Below are 22,341 nucleotides of genomic sequence, written 5' to 3'. Positions count from 1 at the left end.
ACCCACTTCGCCCCTCCTCGCCTCTCCTCTCCTCTCCTCTCCTCTCCTCTCCTCCTCCTCCTCCTCCTCTCCTCCTTTTGAAATTTAGCTTGTTTCATCTACCCTGCCAGTTGAAGACCTGTCTTTAACGAATTTTGCCATCTAGAGTATTCAGAATGTTCCTTTGTGCATGCTGAGAATATTCATGATATAGTACTCATTTAATAGGTAAATAACGAAAGAGACGGTGGATATCTTCACTTGCCCGATGCCATGCAGCATGTTATTGGAAAGATTGTGGATCAGCCTGCAAATCTGTAATTTCCAGTTGTGGCCTCTAACAGCCAAGCCCCTGGGCTGTGCTCGGCATCTCTGTGAGCCTTTGTGGTTCAGCGCGTTTACTGGGGGCTCCAAATTCAGAACGGTGTGCGTTCCTCCAAGTCTCAGTAAGCTGTTTCATTGCAGGGGAATGGTATCTTAATGTTTTGGAATGGAGTGGCAGACATGGGGCAGTATTTCGGCAGTATTTCTGGTGAACATTGATTCAGTGTTCAAATGTTGCTGTTACAGAGGTTAGAAGCTGACTAGTGTGAGACTAAACCTCTCAATTAGCATAAATACAGCTCGCAGCTACAGCACTTTTCTAATCTACTTAGTAAGCACTCTGCTAAGAATTAATTAGTTATGGAGATACACAGGCAGAAAATAGTTTTCTAGAAGGCATGAGACACTGGAAGTTGAAAGGGCAGTGGTGAGTCACGATACGTGTTTCTGGGTCAGGACAGATTGTCATTTCTGTTTGCCCTTGTGTGCCACAGAGATAACGGCTTTCGCTAACTGCAGGCCAGAGGGAAACAGCGTGTAGACTTGGTTCCCAATGGAGAATGGGAGGGAGGGGGAAATAGGCAGGAAGATAATACAGGAAGCATTGATATATTCCACTCAAGAAAGCGTGCACTATTAAAGATAAACTAGTCACATGCCTCCAGTTCATTAAATTAGCAATAGGAGGTTATATATGGGAAAAACTGGTTAGTAATTTATTAGAAAAATAGGAACAAACCTGTTATAGGAGCAAGCTGCTGATTAATTACTGCGAAGAAGCAGTATTTTACAGGAGTAGTCTGCTTACTGAAATACATTAGCTGGCTCTTAAGCAATAAATTGGCATGTATTCCTTATGTATTGAGCTGACACGGTGATACTGTACCCGTGCAAGAAAGTAAGCAGAGATCTGTCTAGGGAAAGCTTTACCAAAGCAGAGGGAATATGCTCTAGACATCAAGGACCCCTTTAAAAACACCAACGTGTGTGTGCATAACTCCAGGAGATAAAGTGTATTTCTTCTGTGTTTATCTTGAATGTTTGACTCTAACACATTTGTTTTACACTTCATTTTTACTGTTTGTGTCATAGAATTTCAGCTCTTCTCAACAGTCAGGAGAACAGGGTTTCATGGAGTCATTTCCCTATTCAAGAACAATTTCTAGCCTCTTCCTGCAGTATTAGAGAAGAAAAGCTACTTGCTTTTATACCCTTGATCCAAACATCCTTCGATCCACTCCTTTTTATTTCTACCTGGTAACACAATGAAACATCTGCCTGTCGTCTCCCAGTCGCGTGCAGGTTGGTTAAGTATACGCCAATACGTTACATCCACCAGGAGCAATAGTTTTAAATGGGTTGTAACAGAAAGTTTACTTTATCTCCTGTTCCACAGAGTTGGTAATACCAGTAACTGGCAAGGAATTCTTGAGATTTGGAACAGTGAGTGCTTTCTGTCACTCAGAGAAATAACTATTGGATGCCATAAATGAAAAACACTACATAAATAGCAGGTACTAAAGGGAAAATATTAGAAACTTAAGTTTTCAAAGACACATTTAGATGCTATTTCCTTCCTGTGCTATGCGCTATTAGTGCGTGTAGTTTAAGCCACAGAGCCTGTGAATGGAACTGAGGATTTTCCTCTGTGTCAAAAAAATTCCACTCACGCTTCTTTGTTAATTAGTTGACTGGTTCGGAAAGAAAGATCTCGGTTATTCAAGTTGAACTGGCAGGGACTGCTAATGTGAGGCACTCAGCTTTTCTCCCAGGGTATCACGAAGGAGAAATCTGAGGTGGGTATGAAAAATTCCTAGTGATTGTTTTCATTCTCTCAGAAACTTTTTTTTGGTCTCAGTTCAAATTTTAAAAGATCTATTTTCCCAGGTGATAAGGATTTGAAGAAAAACTGAGATAGAAATAATAAAGTCTACTTGGTGATGTTGAGAGAGCTGAGGGCTGTTATCCTTATATGTCTGGCACAATACAGAATACAAATAATTGAGATTCCTCCTGCCTTTGAAACCTTCCCATTTTCAGACTGGGAAGAGATCCCTGATGATTTTGGATGAGGTTTTGGCTTCTGATTTGCAAAAAATCACTCTAGTTATTTTTTTTTTTCTTGCTATAATCTATGAGTCTAATACTTCATTAATCAATGAATGCCTAGAAAGCCATCTAAGGAGTCAGTGAAAAGAATCAAAAGGGAGTGGGAGACAAGAATGAGGAAAATACCCCTCTATATTTAAATGTGAGAGGTCCGTTTTGTGTAAATGCTGTTACATTGGCAGCACTGGTCCCTGTGGCCATCTTCCATGACTGACAGTGAGCAGAAAGGTTAATAGAGCAGACTGGAATGAGATGCTTTCAGAGACTGCAAAATTGCTGTGGTGAGAAACATCAGTAGATACTATGCCTTCAGCATTTCTGCTGTATATTCTAGCTCACATTTTTCTACTTTTGGGGATTTTGGGTGCTTGGTGTATAAAGAGATAACGTTGAGATAAGCTTTTAGCTGTAGTAGGAGGACGTTTAGTTGTTAGTAGACACAGAACTCTGGTAAATGAAATGAATTGGTCCTTTCTGGTTTTAGAAATGCTTTTCTAAAGTGAACATTCTAGCTCTTCTCCTGGGGTCTGCTTATCAGTGTATCTATGTAACAGTAGCCAAAGAAAAAGTAAATTATTAGTTCCATCAGCAAAACCAAGTTTGTGTCTCAGCAACTCATCATGTTGATGACTAGTTTTGGCAGACTGGTAAAATTCTTTGAAATCTCATAAGCAATAGCACAAAATTCATCTCCTGGGTGGTGGTTGTGTTCTTTATTATTACTATTATTATTATTATTATCATACTAATAGTCTAATTAGGTTACTAGATTCTCTTTATTGCAAAGAAGACACAAGTTTTGTGTTCTATTTCATACAACACTTTACCAATATTAAAAGAAAAAAAAAAGCACTTATTACTGTCTTATCTACAAGACTTGTAGGTAAGATAATTTTGTATTTTTATGTAGGTCATCTTCTGCATATTGACCAGATGATCCTTTGCTGGTATTGATTGTAATTAGGAAGGACAGCTGAATATTAAACTTCATGAGTCAATGTATTGCAGTATTTGAGTTGTACCTTACACACCTTGAGGTTCATTACTGGATCAGCACAACACGGACCAATTCATTACTCTCTAGAGCAAGAGAATGAACATCCCGGTCAGTGGAACCTGGCATCTTCCAGGTTGGGCTTTAAGCCCACTCTTGGGGTTCCCCAGGAGACTCGTGCAGTTTCCCTGGCTGTGAAAGTTGGTCATGGACCCGTACTCAGTAGTAGTAGCAGCACACGTTATGTACAAGTCTGTTCTGCTGTCACCTGATTATTAAGCTGTTCTGATTTGGATTTTTTTTCCTATTATCCAAAATTCCCTGTCATGTGATTTTTAACATCTTAAAGCTTTAGGATTTTCTAAAATTTTACAGCATTAATGCATACTATGATAAAATTCTCCTTTGCTAAGCATAGTGGGGAACTGTAGTTGGAAGCAAGTTTACTTTTCTGGCTTACAAGATTTTTCCCTGACCAAAATACAATGATTTTATCCAAAATAACACTTTATTTTAGTGCATAACAATCATTAATCAAGATAAATGTTCTCACCTAATGAAAATGGCTCATATATTCTTTTCAATCGTTTTAAACACAGATGAGTTTTAGAAGCAAAATTACTCCTGGGCATAAAGACATCTCTTAGCATAATGTAATCCAAATTTAATGTGATAATTGAGAGTTTTATGTGGTATCGCAGTTTAGTAATGATATTATTGCTCATTACAGATAACGATATAAATTAACACCAAGGCAGCAAAGCAGATACATTGTCGATACTAAAAAGTTCCTGTATATATTGGCCTGCTGTGAATGACTGAACACAAAGATACTTTGTCGGGGAGGTCTGTATGTTAACGATCACTGGCTTAGAGAAAACAATACTACAAGGAAGCAATGTAATTTAAGATTTTCAAACTAGCAACTGATTTTCCACAGTTTTGATTTTACTGAATATGCTAGTTTGAATATCAAAGTTCAGGCTCTGAATGTGGTATTAAAGTGCACATATTGAAAATGTAGTGCAGATCTGTAAGAAACAAAGCCTGGTACATCGCAGACAGCTCCAAATCTTTGTTTAAATGTGTTCAGTTTAGTAGAATAAAGGTTGCGTAGAAGTGAATTTCCTACCATCACCGAGTAGCAACAACCTTGAGAAGAACCCGAGTTTATTTCTATTACATGCTATGGTTATGTCCTGGGTAAAATATCATAAAGATCTTAAACCTTCCTGAGGAAAAAGGACATAACCTTTGAATTCTTTCGCAGAAGTAACAAAATGCTGTATCTTTTCCTTCAATTTAAAGGAGACATCCAGTATAATTCAGGAGTTCCTACAGTTAAGCCTACGTTAGCCTAGAGCTAGAAAAATGTGTGTTACTGAAGTTTTTGCCTATTTTCCTGAATTATTGTGGCTAGTGTACGTGCCATTTGCTTTTTTTGGTGCATCTACACCTGCAAGTTTAATTGAATTAGATAAGAAACTGAGCCGAATCGGCGATGTTCTATCACATGAACACTTGGGCCTTGGCTCCCTGTTACCAATTACACAGCAATGTGATTTCAGCCGATACAATGTAATGCTAAGCTGAAGGAATATTCATACATGAGCATTAACCTTGGTGTAAACTACATCAATTTTTATAGCAATCACATTGGCACAATACTTACATGGAGTTAAGATCTTTAATATTGGCTGAGAATGAGACATTTTTTAACAGTGGCAAGGGAAATATTAAGCAATAAAGCAAATAGTACTGCAAAATATAATGTAAAACTGTCAACTAGCGCACAAGATAAATTCAAATCCCTTTCATCTTACCTAGATGAGCAATTTCAATCTTAGCGTACACTGATGTAGCTCAAACTGAGGATAAGGATGAATCATACTCTCTAACATTACAACTGTATTGCAATTTAATATATCGGTGGCTTTTGGTTTTGTTTAAGTATAATTCTAATGAAGTTGCAGAGTGGCACCCAATGGTAGGATTTGAATTACAGAGCTTTTTGAATGATCAAAAAATATGATGATGCCTTAAGAATAATTAGATTTGCAGTCCTCATGGTACTGCTTTCTGAAACAAAACAAAACAAAAAACAACACTCAAAGGAGAAATATTTTCTCATTCGGATCTTTGGAGACCTTTGGGATTTACCTTGATGAGTTTCAAGAATTTACATAATTGGTTTACTAATGAGGGATGGATTTTATTGGAGAGAATCCATTGTTACAAAAGAACATGGAGACTTTTTTCAAAGACACAATATTAATGTGCTCCTGTAATCTGATCCTGGTTGGTGGATTTGTACATGAACCTTCTCAGACTTTGGAAATTACAGTGTCAAGGCTTTTTAATGATTACGTCTTTACTATCTGGAAGACTGAATGTTTACGGTATTTTGTAACCAGTAAGTTTAATTCCCATGGTTTCAAACAGTGGTTCTGGAATAGAGCACAATTTCTTCTCCACGGTAGTAATAAAGGAAGACTTAAAGTTCCTTGGAATAAGCAGATAGGTAATACAGGAATTTCTAATTTTTTTACTACCTATTTTAAGATCACATGTTGTGAAATAAAGAGCTCAAAATAGAGCTCAAGGAAGAGTGAGGAAGATGTGATAGAAAGACTTCAGGAGTAAAAATATTTGGCTCAGTTGAATTGTTTAGAAAATATGAAAAGTTACAGCGAAGTCACGTTGGTCACAGGTTTCTGTGCCTGACTTCCAAACAAATCACCTGCCATTTGCAAAGGGTAGAGAAAAAAGTACATTTTCATGAGGCAGGATCTTATTACAAGGTTGAAGTAGAAGAAAGCAAGGCACACAGTAGCAACCCCTACTGCTGCAAGACAAAGAAGAGAGGGAGGGTTAAGGGAGGGGAAAAAAAAGAAAAGGCAACTACTGTCATACAAATTGTAATGCTTTAGGTCTGGGTTTAAAAGTGTAGAGAGAAATACTGGAAAAATAAGTGGTGCTGGTAAGTGATGGAGAAATCTCTAATAAAGAGACTGTAGAAATGAGTCTTCTGTGAAGATCCAGTTATTGAGTAATGGTTCTGGTGGATTAGAGAGCTTAAACAAGCCTAAAGGACAAATGCAGTGGGAGTTATATATGCCGTCAGTATGGAGTGCTGGTCAAATAATACGGGATAAAGAAAGGACTTGCCTTTTGGAAAGTTTTCCATGGTTTTGCAGTTTCCTAAAACAAAAAAAAATCCTCTCTAGTGACATACACACAAAGAAATATCTCGTTTATATAAAATAAATTGTTTTGTAGCTGATAAACAGAAATTTGAATAAACAGGTACTGATAAAAGCTTGGGAAGGAACGAGAAAGTAATCACATGTGGGGTTTTTGTTTTGTCATAACCAGAAGGTACTTATAAGGGCTTTTAGTCTAAACATACAACTGTACAAAAGAATCACTATTTTTTCATCATAGTAGTAAACCAGTAATAGTACAAATTGTCTTTTGCATATGCACACAAACCCAAATGGTGTGTGCAGATCTGCATCCTGGAATGTCTTTAAATAGTGTCCTGCAAGCGTCTAGACAGTCTGTGTGAAAAGCCGTGGTTCTGGAAGTATTTCAGACTTTGCGTTCTCGTATGGCTGTGAAACACTGTAGTTCCAGAAAGGCTGTCTGATCTTTCACTGGTGTGTGAAGAGGGATCTCTGTTTGCCAGATTCCCACAGACAGGATTGCTGCTGCAAGGCTGCGCAGAGGAAATCAACAACATTCACCTTCTAGAGTCGAGGCATTATAATTAGAAAGACAACAAGACAACACTACGCAAAGCAATATGCTTATAATTAAGTCTGTATGTTCTGGGGGTGGAGGAGGGAGAGAGTTTAATGACACTATTCAAGCACGTTCGAGTTTTCCTATGTGAAAGAGAACAAATGAGACATACTTGTGGGTTGGTGCATTTTTCTCCAAATGTTTTTTCAAAGAGATTGCAAGGCAACATTGCTGAGGCAAGAGTTTAAAAACTGATGTCATGGAGATTGATAGTCAATAACAACATAAGATGTCTTTTTGTCTTTTTTTTTTTTAATTGCATAGTGATGAATGTCATAAAGTTTATTTCCTGCCATAAAATGTTATAGCAGATTGTGATGGAATACAGGAATACACCAAACTGAACATAATATATTAATTCCATTTAGGCAGGAGACTGCTGCGTCCTAACCAAATACAGAGGGCCTGTTTCTTTTGCCTGCAACTGCCAAAACTCCTTTGCAGCCAGAGGCATTTTCCCCAGTGTAAGAGCCACTGCTGCGGACCAAACCAGACTCACTGGGGTGGAATCTGAACCACTACACTTTTGAATACCCCAAGGTTCAGGAATGTCTGGGGCATCCGTGTGCACAGTTGGCTGCAACTCACTGTAAGATGCATTGTTGCTCAGAATGGAGAAAGGTACTGTAAAGGTAACCAGTTCTGAGCTCCTCTGCTCAGGGCTTTGATGTGTTTGAAGCCATCTTCCTAGTATAAATTGGGGCCATGCTATGGTAATTTCTGCCAGCAGTCCCAAAGGCTCCGGCGGCAGCAGCTGGCAGGCAGTGGCTCACAGGGATATAGTGGCAACCAGAAGTGTGATGTAGGAGGGATCTCCCTTTGGTCAGTGCATTTGAGGAACTTTTTAACTATCCCAATAGCTCTATATCCCTTCCACACAACACTGTGCTCGTCTTCAGGCTGGTTAATCTCAGTATAGGGTCAATATGACTGTGCTATCGACTAGACAGACTGCGGCAGGGGATTTGGGTCCCAGAGTTTTGGCTTTATTGCTGTCCTAAAAGAAATTCCAGTGCAGTATCCTTAAAGCTTTATCCTGATTCACAAGATACGGCTTTTCTGCTCCAGTGTGTTCCAGGGATTTCTCCACCAAATCTCTACCCTTCAGAAACAAGCCTTGACTTTGAAAGTAATAACATAATTATTTCCCATATTAATGCAGAAATAATTCCCTTTTTCTTCAAGCTTATGTTAATAGCAAGTGATAATGAGAAAAGCTGTGCTTTGCCAGTTTAAATCAAAAATAGCTTTCCTTCTCACCCTGTGCGGGTTTTTCTAAGGTAGTACACATAGTCTTACAGAGATGTTCTTTCTATAGCACTTTGTTTGCAAGCAAAATGCTCGTCTTTAACTGTCGAAGTGCTGAATACCCCTGAGCCGTCCTAACTTGCTGGAATTCTCTGGGTTGATGGGTCAAATTTCAAGGTCTTTTCTCCTCTTTTACCATGTAGGAAAGCTCTGACCAGATTGATAATTTAGGCACTGCTGTTAAATGCTTCTAAATATTTAATTTGATGTTGGTTCTGCCTTTTTTCTGCTTTATCCCTGTTGACTCCGTAAGTAAAAACTGGCAACATTTGGCTCAGTTATTCTGTAATTACAGGGGTTTAAGTCTCTTTTTCTTTGAATTTTACTGAGGCAAAACAAATACTCATTGACGTCAGCAGGAGCTTATAGGAATAAGGCAAGAATGAAAACAGCTCAGTTCTGCAGCTGTAGCTCTCTATCTAAAAGATGTGTAACTAAATAGATATCTTCAGTAGCCGACAGAGGACTCAGAGTCAGAATTTGTCTGTAGCGTCAGTTTTTATTCCTTTGACATTTTTCTCATCTTGGGTCTGGTTTTAGTCCTGCTGCCATGGCAACATACAGTGAGGCTAAAAGGTATTCCAGAGAAAAGGTCTCTGCTCACTGACAGCAGCAGAAGGGAGTAGAGGCCAGAGCTGCTGTTTGCAGCTGTGAATAGCAATGGAGGAACGAAAGGGATTTAAAAAGTACCTTCTATTTGCATGTATGCAGGCAAAACCAGTGGTGCAAAAGTTCAGCATAACAGAGCACAAACAGGTGAGCTGGATAAAATCATTTTTGATTTCAGCTGGATGCTAGCAGGATGCCATGGCGTGTTAGCTTCACAGCAAGCAAACAGACTCCATGACCCAAGTTATTTTCCTACTCATGTCTGAAATACTCAAATAAGCTCCAAATCATTGCTAACGGTACTAACTTTTCAACATGTCACCAGTTGATTTTTATTGTATCCATGTTTTCCCTGTGCACTGTTTTCAGTAGGAGTTTATGAAAATTGGGCCCCAGATACCCTAAGTTTGATGTGTCTTCTTGCTTATGCTTAGTGCTTGATTTCTGCATGTGAAGAACTGGCTGTATTCACCCGGGGCAGGACTAGAGCCTATTCAAAATCCTGTAAATACTATGCTGCTTTTCCATCTGTTTTGCAAGATGCTGCCTACCCTCAGCATCCAGAAGAACAAGAGGGTTTGAGAGGTCTCTTTTAGAATTAATGGTTTAGGTAAGAGAGGAGACAGCCTGGCAAAGAGAGGATAATCCAGGCCACTTGCAGATGCGGGTTTGCCAGCCTCCCATATAGCCAGCTCCCATGCAAACAGATAATTGGAGGATTTTGCCACAGCGGTTAGGTCAGTTAAATACTAGAAGCACTTTTCTGCTAGCTATTCTGCTACACAGGGCAAGGGAAATATTCCTATCATGAACGTAGATCTTTCCTGTGGAAGTGTGTTGTGGTCAATACAGGTTATTGCATTGCTCCCAAGGGAAACAATCCCTACCAGCAAAAGGATGGTTTTGTCCAAATAACTGCATCTGCGGTAGGGTAGTTTGTCAGTAATCACACCCAGGCAAACGGCTTTTCTGCAAAACCTTGTATGGAAGACAGCCTGAGAAAGGAAAGTATTGCAAACTCTTTTTTTTTAAAAAAAAAAAAAAGCTTTAAAAAAAAGTCAGTGTGTTTCCCAATGAAATATTACTCCACTAAATCATTGCATAAACATGAGAGAGACAATTCAAGATTAGCAAGGAGGAAATATGCCACCAAAACAATAGGACTAAATTTTGACAGGTGTCCCTTTTGAGAGCAGAAGGACACAGTCATTGGTGCAACGGAGCCCAGTGGCTGCTTATGGTGTGTGTCACAGGATATCCAGGGAGCCCGTGTCCTGTCCCTTCCCTTAACCGAAGCCACGTTAACAGGGCTGTGGCAAATGTAGCCTAAAGGGGCACTTCCTTTTGCTCTATACTTGCCGTGCCCTAACGCCCTGGCAAAATCTGCATGGAGCAATATACCAGTTCACTTCCCTCAGAGCTGCTGGCAAGTTAAGAAACTGTTATCCTTGGTTTCTCGAGTTTCCTCCCTTCCACAGACCAAAGCTAAACAGACATAATCCAGAAGACAGACAATGTGATTTTTCCTCGTATGGAGTGCTGTGCTCAGTTTAAAAAGCCATATATGCCAATGTCGTGAAAGAAAACTTTTCTCCTGGTCTGAGAAGAGCATCTGCAATTACGACGCAGCTCACAATTCCTACTGAAGACAACATTGCTTTGTAATAGACCACAGCAGTGAGTCTGATAATAGAAGTCATGTTGCCGTACAGCACTAATGAAAGCAAAAGTATTAAAGCTTTGCTTATGTGGTATCTCAGCTAGAATAGACTGCAGTATGCATCTTTTTCTTCATTACTGCATACAAATGATACTTAAATAAATATTATTGATATTAGTGTTTGCAATTCTAATGGCGATAGCTCTGGGTTTGTTCAAATAGTCTGTTATGAACAGCAACAGAACAGAACCAGCCCGAGAATGAAAAATGCGCAAGTTTTTAATTCAGATTATTCTTCCATAAATCTGAACAAGATTTGGATCATTACCTGTGACACTTGGGTTGCCAAAGTAACCTTGACTCGCCAGCTGATGTTTGCATACCGCATGACACGATCACCATGGAGATCCTGTCCATGTGATTTTGCAGACATGATGCAGTTGCAGGCTTCGCAGACACACAACGGCGAGCAAGAGAGGAATTAATTAATGGTAAGGAGTGCTCTTGCAGACAGCTCTTCTCTCTGTCAGAGAGAGCCTGCACGGAAGTGATGCAGAAGCAAAACTTCTCCTTACTGTTTTAGCTGCATATAGAGGACTAGGGCGAGCGGAATAGGAGGAAGCTCTCTCGGCTTTCATAAGGAAAATACTGAGTTCTCCTAATGGAAAGTTCATGCTCTGCCAAGATTGGAGGAGTGGTCAGAAAGTCCTTCAAAAACTGTCTGAGAGCGTCACCTGGTGTGAGCCAGTAAGTGAGGGAGCATGGGGTGACTGTTACATGAGCTATGGCTGCTACTTTTCAAATAATCAGCTGTTTTCAGCCTCCCATATACACACACCAAAAGAGACTTGGGAAGAATTTGAGGGGTGTAGTGACATTGCCATTTTGGGGATTACTGTGAGGAATCAGTGAAGCACCAGCTTCGGAGACGTCTTTCTTGGACTCTGTTACGTGTAAATGCAGCACAGGAAAAATCCTGTCAGTGCTTAAAATAATACTGGGTAGAAGTGCTCATAGGAGGTGATGTGGGCAGGAAGGTCTTGGGTTGATGGCCAGATGCAGAGAGTAAATGTTGCTAATTGCATCTTCGCTTTTAGTCTGAAGAATCAGATGAAGTCTTAAAGAGGGAAGGGACATAGCTGGAAAAGTGAGACTTTGGGATGGTCTTTGCAGCACCGGTTACAATGGATGAGGGGATTATTTCATGCCTAGAGGGGAACAGTCTTGACGCGCTGGAAGGCTGGGGTGTTTTCCACGTGTAAACGGAGGACAAAAGGTGATTCTTTGAGATGATGTGTGAAAATAAACAGCATTATTGAACCTAAAGGTGTGGGACTAATGAGGGGGGGGAAATTACGGTTGTAGATCATAAACTAAATTGATTCTCTGTTCTGCCTTGCTCCTCTGGAGGTGAGGGACATACCATTTATTTGGGTGCTGGTCACCTTTTTGACAACATATTATGATACAGCATAAGAACAACTGATGAGTTTGACAGATTATACTGAGATAATTAAACTAATTTCACTTACGGCTTGGATTAAATTTGTAACGTTTGCATAAAATTCTTTAGCCTTTCATGCTAAGGCCTAATATACCAAAAAGGGGAATGAGGCATTCCTTTATTGTAAACAAAAGTCCTTTCATACACCTCAGGGAAACCCACTAGCACCAGAGGGGCCCAGGAAAAGAAAGTACACAGTCCTCTGCGCAGTCCACTAAACCCGCTTAGCTGAGAGTGAGGGGTTAAAGAAGTCATCTGCAAAAATGAAAGTGTTTTCTGTAGATGGCAGTTTGTGCAACGAAATGCATTCAACCTCATGGAGTTAAAAGAACATCTGCTCGTCTACTGCACCAATGTCTTTCAATTGCTTTTTTTTCTGAAGTAAATGTGTAACTTTACTAAAAAAGAATGGATAAAATTAATTATATTACTGAGCTGAACAGCTTCATGTAGGATGGTGAAAGCACTATGTTTTGACATTTCCACTAGGAAGCTTTTCCGTGGCATGTTGCCTTCATTGTTTCTTTCTACTAAACACCCATATTGCTAACATGGGCCTTAATCCTCCAATGTCTGATATTGGCATCGCGAGCAGTTTAGTGTTCCAGCTTGGCAGTCTCTCTTACTTTACTCCTGAGATTGGTTCCTTATAAGAGCCAAATACAGAAATGGATCATTATGTTTAAAATAATATCCAAAGGCTTGAAAATAGCATCCGTTTCTTAGGCAGGCTGCATTTATCTTTCACACTGTGAAATGGTGCAACAGATAATTAGTAATACATTTTCCATTTAACTTTTCCTATACTTATAAAGCAGTAGACTGCTTTTGCTGTATTCTAACAACAAAATGAAGTTCCAGAGACAATTGAATGTCAGCAAGCATTTATGAATACCTCAGTCGAGATTACTCTTGGCTCTTGATTTCAAATGAGGAACAGCCAGCAAATTAGTTTGAAGTAAAATGGGTAAATAAGTGGAGGCTTGCCTACAGCAATACAAAGAAGGAGCGTAATTGTTTGTTTCAGGCATATATTATTTATAAAGGGTCAGACTTGCACCCAGGAAAACATCTCTGTTCAGGAACTTTCCAAAGTAATCATGTCTCAGGACAGTTTCCACGCTTGTTCTGTAATGGGGATCCAAGGTGAAATGATAAGATATGTTCTGTCGGGCACCGCACTCCTCACTTCGTCTCCCGTCAGGCGCAGGCTCCAGCAAATGGAGGGATCAGTGCCATGACTACCAGGACAGTAGAGGTGGAGACGTGAAATGAAGGACTTAAGATGAAAAGCCAGACAAGAAATCTGTCCCAGTTACTAATTTCACCTGGGGAAAACACAGTCCTAAAAACAAACAAGAAAAATCCAAGGAGAACATAGGAAAAAACCCTGGTATTAAGGCAGGTGTACAAGATGCATTTCGGGAAAAAAATGTCTGTTAGACAATTTAAAATGGACTCGTTTTACACACTCCCATCAGTAGGTATGGCAAACCAATGGAACCAGAAGCTAGCTGCAAATATCCAAAGGTAATGTCATAATCTGATAGCATATTGTGTTACTTGCTCTGTTTGGAATACACATTGTTTTTCATGATTTTAGATTTGCAGAAACTATTTAAGTAAAAAACAAAGTCTTGTGGCTGCCACTTCTAATTTCAGTATGTAGATCTTTTTTCCGGTCTGAGTGGTTATAGGTAATAACATGCTTAATTTTGTGCCTTTTTTACATATATTAACTCACATAGAAATGTATTGCAAATTAGTCAGGAGTGCTGACAGAACACTTCATTAAACTTATGTAAGTCATTTGCGGATATAATGTCATTCCTAAAAGTTGGTTTCTTCGTTGCAGTATTAGCACTTCACTCTTTGTACTCTGCTACTATTAGTACTTTAGTATTTTAGAAATGCTAGTAAGACACCAAAATCACTTGGTTTTTCCCTTTTTTTTTTAATGCAAGCTTGTGCTTCATTTTAAATTAGAATTGCTATCAGCTCACTAATGACAGAATGACAACAATAAAATCATACCATGTTCCCAGTGCATACACTGGTGGTGTATTCAGTAGAGGAAAATAATTTATGGCTGTTATTATTGAGCATTCTCTTTTGCTTTTAGTGAAATAAAAACTTAGTAAATCATATGGTCTGCCATGAGGTTTTAGCTAAAGAAATATGGAAATCTGTCTTTCTTTTAGAGATACTGTATCAATTTAGCATATCATTGCTACAAGGAACAGGAAATCTTTTGTATTTATAATATGATGCTGTTTCCCTTTAACAATATCTAGAGCTAACGTGAAACTACTAAATTAGCTGTTTTGTTAATTTCGGACTTTTTAGGCATCTCTGTGAACTACAGCCTAGTTGAAAACATTCTCTTTGCTGCAGTAATTTGATGCATAATCTACAATTTTAAAATTTCACAGACAAACTTTAAAAATTATTTTTGTGTCATCTTTTTAGGCTTGTTTTGGTAATAGGTAGCATCAAGACCTAAGTGTCAGTAATTTCAAGGTACATAAGCAGCCTTTCTAATATCAAATTCCCCAAATCCAATACAATCAGCAACACTGAACGAATCATTTTAGCAACCTACTCCATTGAAAATATATCTTTAAAAAAACCCACAAAGTAAAGACCAAACTGATCTTTTCCCCATCACAAAGCACAGAAATAAACACCCACAACACACAAACAGAATACCCCGAAATACGTACACCAGTCTAGGTGAAGCATTGTCCTGGGATGTGCTGAGATTTTCTTGTTGATTTCTTTGCGTTGCTCTTGTATGAACCGGACAGGATTACAATATTCAATGATTTTAAATTTTTCATCAGTGAAGGAAGGTTGAGCAGAGTGTTGATTGCCATTACCCTGAGTGTGGCATCATTTCTGAATTTGCAAACAACTATTGGCACAGCCAGTTATTGCCAAAGTTCTCATTGGGAGGAACAAGTATTGAGCTTTCTCAATCCAGGTTTTAAAAATCTGTTCGATCCTCGTGGAATTCCAGACATCCATCCTTAGAATTTCCAAAATCCTATTCTTTACTGTGTATCAGTATAAGAAATTTTAAAGAGGACACAATATCCAAATTTCCTGATACTTGTGAGAAGTACCCGAAGAGAGACACCATGGTGGTGTTGGAGAAGATTCAGTACGGCTGTCAAGCTTTATACTTCCAGAGAACACAGCTGTCATGAAACCTCTTTTAGAACCTTCTCTGATGGGTAACATGAAGGCATTTCTGCCCTTACTCTCCTACCAAGGTCTGTTGACAGTTATTGTTGCTCTTCTCAGTGTGATACACAATACAGATGGACAGAAGTGGCTCTGATCCAAAAGAAGTTCTGAGATCCTGACCATAACATCCCCTTAGGAAAATATACTCAAATAGGCTTCTTCACAACAGGCCTTCTTTGCCAGCTTTGTGATTTTTTTTTAGCCTGTGTTTGCATCAAGGCTTCTTTGAAGAATTTTGTTGGTAGCATTGGTAGCATAACACCTTTTTAAATGTGCAAGTGTGTGTTAGTAGATTAAAATTTTCTAAGAAATGATAAAGCTGTTAAATTTTGCTTGTAATGCTAACACAGTGCAATGGGTCTGTACATTCCCAGTGAAGCTCTGTACGTTTTACATTCTGTGCCTCTCTGCTTGGGTTCAGCAGAGTGCTATGAGGAAGGAGCTTGTAGAAGGCCCAGAAAATCTGCAGCACTTGGGGAGTTATGATGCAAAATGAGAATTTGAATATTTCTCAGGGCATGCTAAGCATGACTTGTGAAGGACCCCGAGGTACATTGGTTTTGTCTTTCTAGACCATATTTTTTGTTTTACAGATGACCTCATTATTGCATAGGTCATCTTAATTTCCAGATCCACTGTCATTGCTGAAAAACTCTTGAATGAGGATATGTGATAATACATCCATGACTGTACTGTTTGTAGAGCTGAAAGAGATGGGAGAAGTATACTTGTTCAAAGTTATTTCTCCAGTTATAAAAGCATATTCCCTAAAGCAAATGCAAATTGTTTCAAACTGAGCTAGAAAGGTCCTTTTCTTGTGTTTGTTACCGCTTTCCACTAGACTGAACAGATAGGGGAAGATGATTCTACTATACAGCGCGCTTAAAAACAGTGTGTCAAACTAAAATACAAATTGATGCAAGTGTGCTTGAGGGAAAAGGCAAACTTGGGATTCCTTTTCTTTTTCCTTTGCTATTATTTTCCTCCTGCTGCCCAGGAGTGCCTGTGTTGGATGCATCAGACAGCGCATGGCTGTGCAGCAGTCTGGGTCTTTCTTGGTTTTCAGTAACTGGTTTGCCAACTTGCCTTACATAAATAACATGGAAAGTGGAAGCGTTTTCCAGTTGTCCACTAATGTGTAAAAATACTTCTGATTTTAGTGCAGAGCTCTGTGATGCATATTGTGTCAATTTTGGGGCTCTCAAGACTAAAATCTGTAGTTCAGCATTAGTTTAGACCCACACCTTCTAAGGGCTGAGATATACTGCGAGCAAAGAAAGGCCAACAGAATGTTGTTCCTTTATTCCCATGGAAACTCTTTATATTAGTAAACACTCCTTTGCGCTATTTCCAATCCAGGAGCCCTCTGCTGATGATACTGCACAAGAAGAAATTCAATTAACTCATCCGTATAAACAAAAGTACATCGGATCCATTTACTTGGATTTGAGCTGACAAATGCAAATAACAACTGATATAGAATAATTGTTGAAAAGTAATTTAGGGACTCAATTCTGTAAGAAGGGGAAACCCTTTTGATTCTTGCTACTGTAAGTGGTATTTATGTTGAAGCAAACTTCAACCACTTCAGAGAAACCCCAGTAAATTCCAGGATTTCTGCATGGCTCACTGTACTACCAGTTAGGCCTGGGTCTGATTTTAACCAAGCGCAGAGATTCACTGTCTTCGTTGGTAACGTGCAAAAAGTCAGGCACAGACTTAGCACAAGCTCCATACCACACTCACGCAAGGCAGACTGTAGGCAGCGCTTAAATGTTGACATGAAAAAGTAAATGCTTTTATATAGTCTGCATAGAGCAACTTAAGCCTTAACCCTACTTGCATAGCAAAGAAGGTTTTTAATGCTGTCTGCCCTCCGTAGTATACGAGGGAAGGGTTTTAATATTCCGGCACCTTGGGAAACAAGTAGTTGCAGTCTTGGTTGAATAAGTGGACTGTTAGCAGCCATAAACATAAAAATTACTCATTTATAAAATAGCTCATGGTCATAACTCAGATGTAACATAATGAATGGCATTGCACTTGTACAGAATTTGTCTAACTGGGTAGCTGAGTTGCAAATAACACTAAAATATACAGATGTTGTATCAGCTCTTCAAACTTTTTTTCAATTTTTTTATATATTTGAATAGCTCCATCTGGATTCCATAGCCACTATTAGAAGTTTTATTGTTCCCTTTGCCTCTGCCTGCTCTTTGCATTTGCAAGCTACTTACAAGTGTCCTGGAAACAACTCCTGAACCTTTCTCCAGAGTCTTAAATTTGATACCCTGTATGTGAAAAATGCAGGGAAAGCACATTTTCTCAAATTTGCCTTGCTAAATATGATATGGTACAAATGAAAATAAATGTTGCATACCCTGCTTTCCGCATGATGTTCTGGTAGTAAATTTCAACGGACGGGCAAGTGTGTGTGCCGATTTCCCCAGGTCTGTCGCTTCTATGTTGGTTATTTATGCTGTGCTATAGACTCCTGAAAGCTTGATTTGGCTAATAAGAGCCATAAAAAATAATACAGCTGCTGCTTCTTCAGAGTCTTTGTTGGATATACTTAAAGGAATATTGTCCATAGTGCAGAACAAGTCTTATAGGATAGTTAGGTATTGTTTACGCTGTACAGGATCTTCATAAAAATTACTGTGATTTTGTGGACTACATTTAGAGGTCAACCTTCTATCTAGTGGGATTCATAAGACTGTGTTTTCCAAGGTTAATTTACAGTTACACCCTAAGTTGTGTTTTGCAGTTCATTTTTTCTTTTGTTCCAACAGATTTTTTGTTAAGTCTGGTATTTACTAATTGAGGGAACCACTTGGCAAAATTAAGGTTGTAATATTGAGTTCAATGCAGTCAGTTTTCAAAATAAGGCTGACAGATGGTAAAGACATTTTGTGCCCAGCATCCATTAAAGTTAATTGGAAGTTGAAAACTGTATTCGCTTGGTATCTTTAAAAATCTCATACCTTCTTATGTATTAGACATTCAGTAATGATCTGAGGTTTGATTGCCTGGACCCCAATTCAAGCTTTTAAATGTACTGTGGGACCCACCTGTTCCCAAGTCAGCATATTGTTCCAAACTTCTATGCCATTATTCTTAAGTATTCAATAAAACTGTGTCACAGATGGTAGATCCTATTAACATAAAACTCTTTCTTGTCTCAACATATCCTGTTATGCCAGCAAAAACGAGTGTGATGAGGATATGGAACAGCCTCTATGTGTACATTTTCAGTGCCTGAAGTTTCCCACCACGAAAGTGAGGAAACTCTTGACATCTTGCAGTTTTCAGTGATTTAATGGTGGTCTGCATGCTGCACATTGAACATTCAGTGCAACACACACACAATTTCAATTCATCAACACTGAGCTCTCACGAGTTCTGAAACTTCATACATCAAAATAAGCTCCTCTCCAGTGCACTCGCAAGAAGAGGTTTTTGTTCCTTTCTCACACGTGCTAATTGCAGCCAGCTGTTAAATGTCTGGTCTTAGTGGTATCTGTAGGACACTACTTATTTAAAAGAAAAAATGAAAAAAAGTGGAAAAAAGAAGGAAAGAAATACTCGATTCTGCAGTGAGAACCACAGTATTGCATTAATCACAACCGCTGCCTAGATACAGCATTCCATCTATAGGAATGCAAAATAAATTAAAAAGCATTTTGCACTTCCAGTGAAAGTAGGGTTTCTTGATAAATATTCTGCTAAGAGAAAATCTAATGAACAACCTGTAAGGATTAACTCCCTGAGCCTGTATTTCTCTCTGCACCTCAGCTAACTATTACTTCTGTACTGCATTAGCATTAGGTATGTATTACGGTATTCAGAAACTGTCATCAAGACTCACATCCCATTTTGGCAAACACAATGCAAAAATCAGGCCTTACAAATTCACTACAAAATGTTTAACTAGTAATTTTTTTTCAGGCAGCTGTTTGAATGACCTTGCACATAGCATGCCTTAAATGTATTGCTGGTTTCAGGCTTCTCTTAGTGTGCGCCTGAAAATTATCAATAGATTGTCTTTCTTTCAGGTGAAGGAGGCCATGCAGAGAATCCATGACCGAGGAAATATAGGAAAGCTAATCCTGGATGTGGAGAAAGCCCCCACTCCCCTGGTGAGTGCAAAGCGCTACATAGATGGTGTTCAGTCACACAAGTTAAGAGCATGGTAGTGACTTTTGGAGACACGTCCCTTACGATTTTTTTATACTGTTTTCCTCTAAATCCATAGCACCTACATACAACCAATAATCATAATTTGTATATTTAACCCAAAGTGAAATATAATTGTAATTCCTAGAGTCCCAGCAGTTACTTTTCTGTGCTGAATGGCTATCTGCCTCTCCAAAAATGTGTCTGCAAGTCTTAGATCAGGGTAGAACTGCCACATCTATTTCTGTCCTTGTGGTGGAAAACAAATAGATATTTCACATAATACAAAATTCCTGTATTAATAAGTGGATTGAACAGAAAAAGACACAGTCAATATTAATTCAGTGTACAAATGTAGAAGTGCTTTCTCATTCCCATACAAAAGTCAGAGCATACCTTTGGTAGGAATTTCTTTTACTTTTTTTATAATATATGAAGTATACTATCTAAATCCTTCCTTCTAGAAGAGTTCTGAAGGAAGATAGTTGTGATGGAGCTCTGGTCCACTGGATTTCGAGTACTTAACACGGTACTGAAATATGCCAGAGAGCACCAGTAAATGAAAGTCAGGCTCACGCCTAAACATTCACTGATGATGTAGGAAAGAGCAGTAAAGAAGATCAGGAAAAACTGACTTCAGATCAGTATTGATGTATGAAGTTGCTTCTCAGTCCTGAGATATTTCCTGTTTCAAAAGGATAGAGAAAAGAATCTGGAATTTCAGTTAAGTTCTTACTCGCACTTACTCTAAAATTGGCCCCAAATCTCATACAAAATAGCTGGAAGGAAAAGGAAGGCTTTTGGGACCTCACATATGGAAACTGGGCATTATTTTGTAGATGAATTGCATCTTCAAACTGTAAACAAGAAGCCGTAGCACAACATTAATACATTTATTCCATCTGTTCTCTTGGTATTGTATATTCACAGTAGGCATTGGTGAGAAGGTGAGAACAAATTTGATGCACTTTCATGAAACAGTGTTAATTCAAAAATGGGGGTTACTTCAGAGCATTGTTTTTCTCCATTAAAACCAGGTTGTATTTGAGATTTTTGTTTCCAGCAGAGTCTAGTAATCAAATAGGGAAGGTATGATGTCACTGCATTTCTCTTAAAGTAACTGGGTCCCTCGCTTAGTTGGCTTTGAAATAGTTTTAAGCTAATACAAGAATCTTCTTGTGTCCTAAGAGGGGTAATGTTGGTGTATAAGAGAATTCATTCATACTAATCTATGCTGTTAAACACTACCACCTGTCCAGTGAACCTGATTCTTGTGCCTCCAGAGACAAGTCAAACTGACAGGGTGAAGTACAGGAGAGTCTTGCACCTTTACCCACCTTGTAATAAATATTCCCATGTGAAAAAACATGATGTGCTCCTTGAATGCTATCCTGAACTACAAACTTCTGCAATTGCCTGCTACCTGTACAGACTTCTTCAGTAACATATGGAAAGGCAGCTTCTCCCCAGTCCTACATGATCCAAGATTTGCACTCTGTCATGGGTATATTCTGCCAGCATCTACATATCCACTGCTCTGTAAAGTTTCATTGTTTTTCACATAAAACAGTTGCTCTCTGAGTTTTTACGCCACTATGCCTCACGCGGGCCCAGATCCCATCCATTAGCTGGTGTTAAAGAATAGTGTTGCCTGTTTCTGGAAGAGCAGATACGGAAGGAGCTGTAAACCAGAGGTCTCACGCATCCTGTGGACTTCCTACACAGTCGTATTTCCTATCTGAGAGCCTTAATACCAGTTTTCTACAAGTGCATGGATCAGAGTCTGCTTGTGCAACTGTCCTACAAAGCAGCTTCTGTTAGTAATTCAGTGGTAAGCCGTGAGGGGACAGCTTACAATTTTAGCTGGAAGTGGTGTAGTGCCAACCCAAGTTTTGCACAGACAGAATGTTTCTTTTCATGTTGCAATCGTGTCTTCTTTCATTTTTAAAGTCACTTGATCAAATGAGTCAAACTGAAATGAGAATGAATAAAACAATACGAAAGGTGCCCTGGTGTCCTTTGTCTTTCATCCTACAGATGGCCAACGACAGCACAGAGACAAGTGAGGCTGGAGAAGAGGAAGAAGACCATGAAGGGGACAATGAGAATAAAGAGCGCATGCCATTCATCCAGTAACAGCCAGAGGTGGTGGAAGCAGAAAGATTGATGAAGTAGAAGGGAACAAGACTGGAAAATCTATTCTGTGCATCAGTGAACAAATGCTGTAGTACAGTGTGTGTTGTATTTGTCTGCAGTCAGCTGAGCTATGAGCTGTTGATCATTGTTGTTTTGAACTCAAGTGCCATTCTCACCCAGTGCAGTATTATGACATTCCTGTGTAATACCCAGTTTCCCTGTAGGAGTCACATGGATTTTTCTTTTCCGGTTTAAAAGCCTTATTAACTTACTGTGTAATTTTAGATGGGCATCTTTCTCAAGCAAATTCCAACATTTTGCATGAAGTTATTTGGGGAGTTTGGGCTTTCTTTGCAAGTTGGAAACAGTAACAAAAAAAATCCCCACTTGCTGTCTGGAAGATTCTAGTAACTGGAGGAGGATTTTAAGTTTGTGGATTTTCAGTGTTAAAATAGTTTTCCTTTTATGAACCACAGATAAAAGTTGCAA

The 22,341-nt window shown here is 39.0% G+C and overlaps 1 protein-coding gene across 1 annotated transcript in view; it reads left to right on the top strand.

Annotated features, from left to right (window-relative positions):
• VAT1L (vesicle amine transport 1-like) overlaps window positions 1–22,341 on the top strand; it is a 58,993-nt gene extending 36,652 nt beyond the window's left edge. Inside the window, exons 8-9 of the mRNA XM_009890400.1 lie at window positions 19,596–19,679; window positions 21,754–22,341. Of these exons, the coding sequence (XP_009888702.1) occupies window positions 19,596–19,679; window positions 21,754–21,852 (183 nt within the window). The 3' untranslated portion in view covers window positions 21,853–22,341. The remainder of the gene's footprint in view (window positions 1–19,595; window positions 19,680–21,753) is intronic.

The sequence above is a fragment of the Charadrius vociferus genome, unplaced genomic scaffold (genome assembly GCF_000708025.1).
Source record: "Charadrius vociferus isolate BGI_N301 unplaced genomic scaffold, ASM70802v2 scaffold498, whole genome shotgun sequence".
NCBI lineage: Eukaryota > Metazoa > Chordata > Aves > Charadriiformes > Charadriidae > Charadrius > Charadrius vociferus.
Note: the sequence above shows the minus strand (reverse complement) of the source record. Positions and strands in the feature narration are given on the sequence as shown.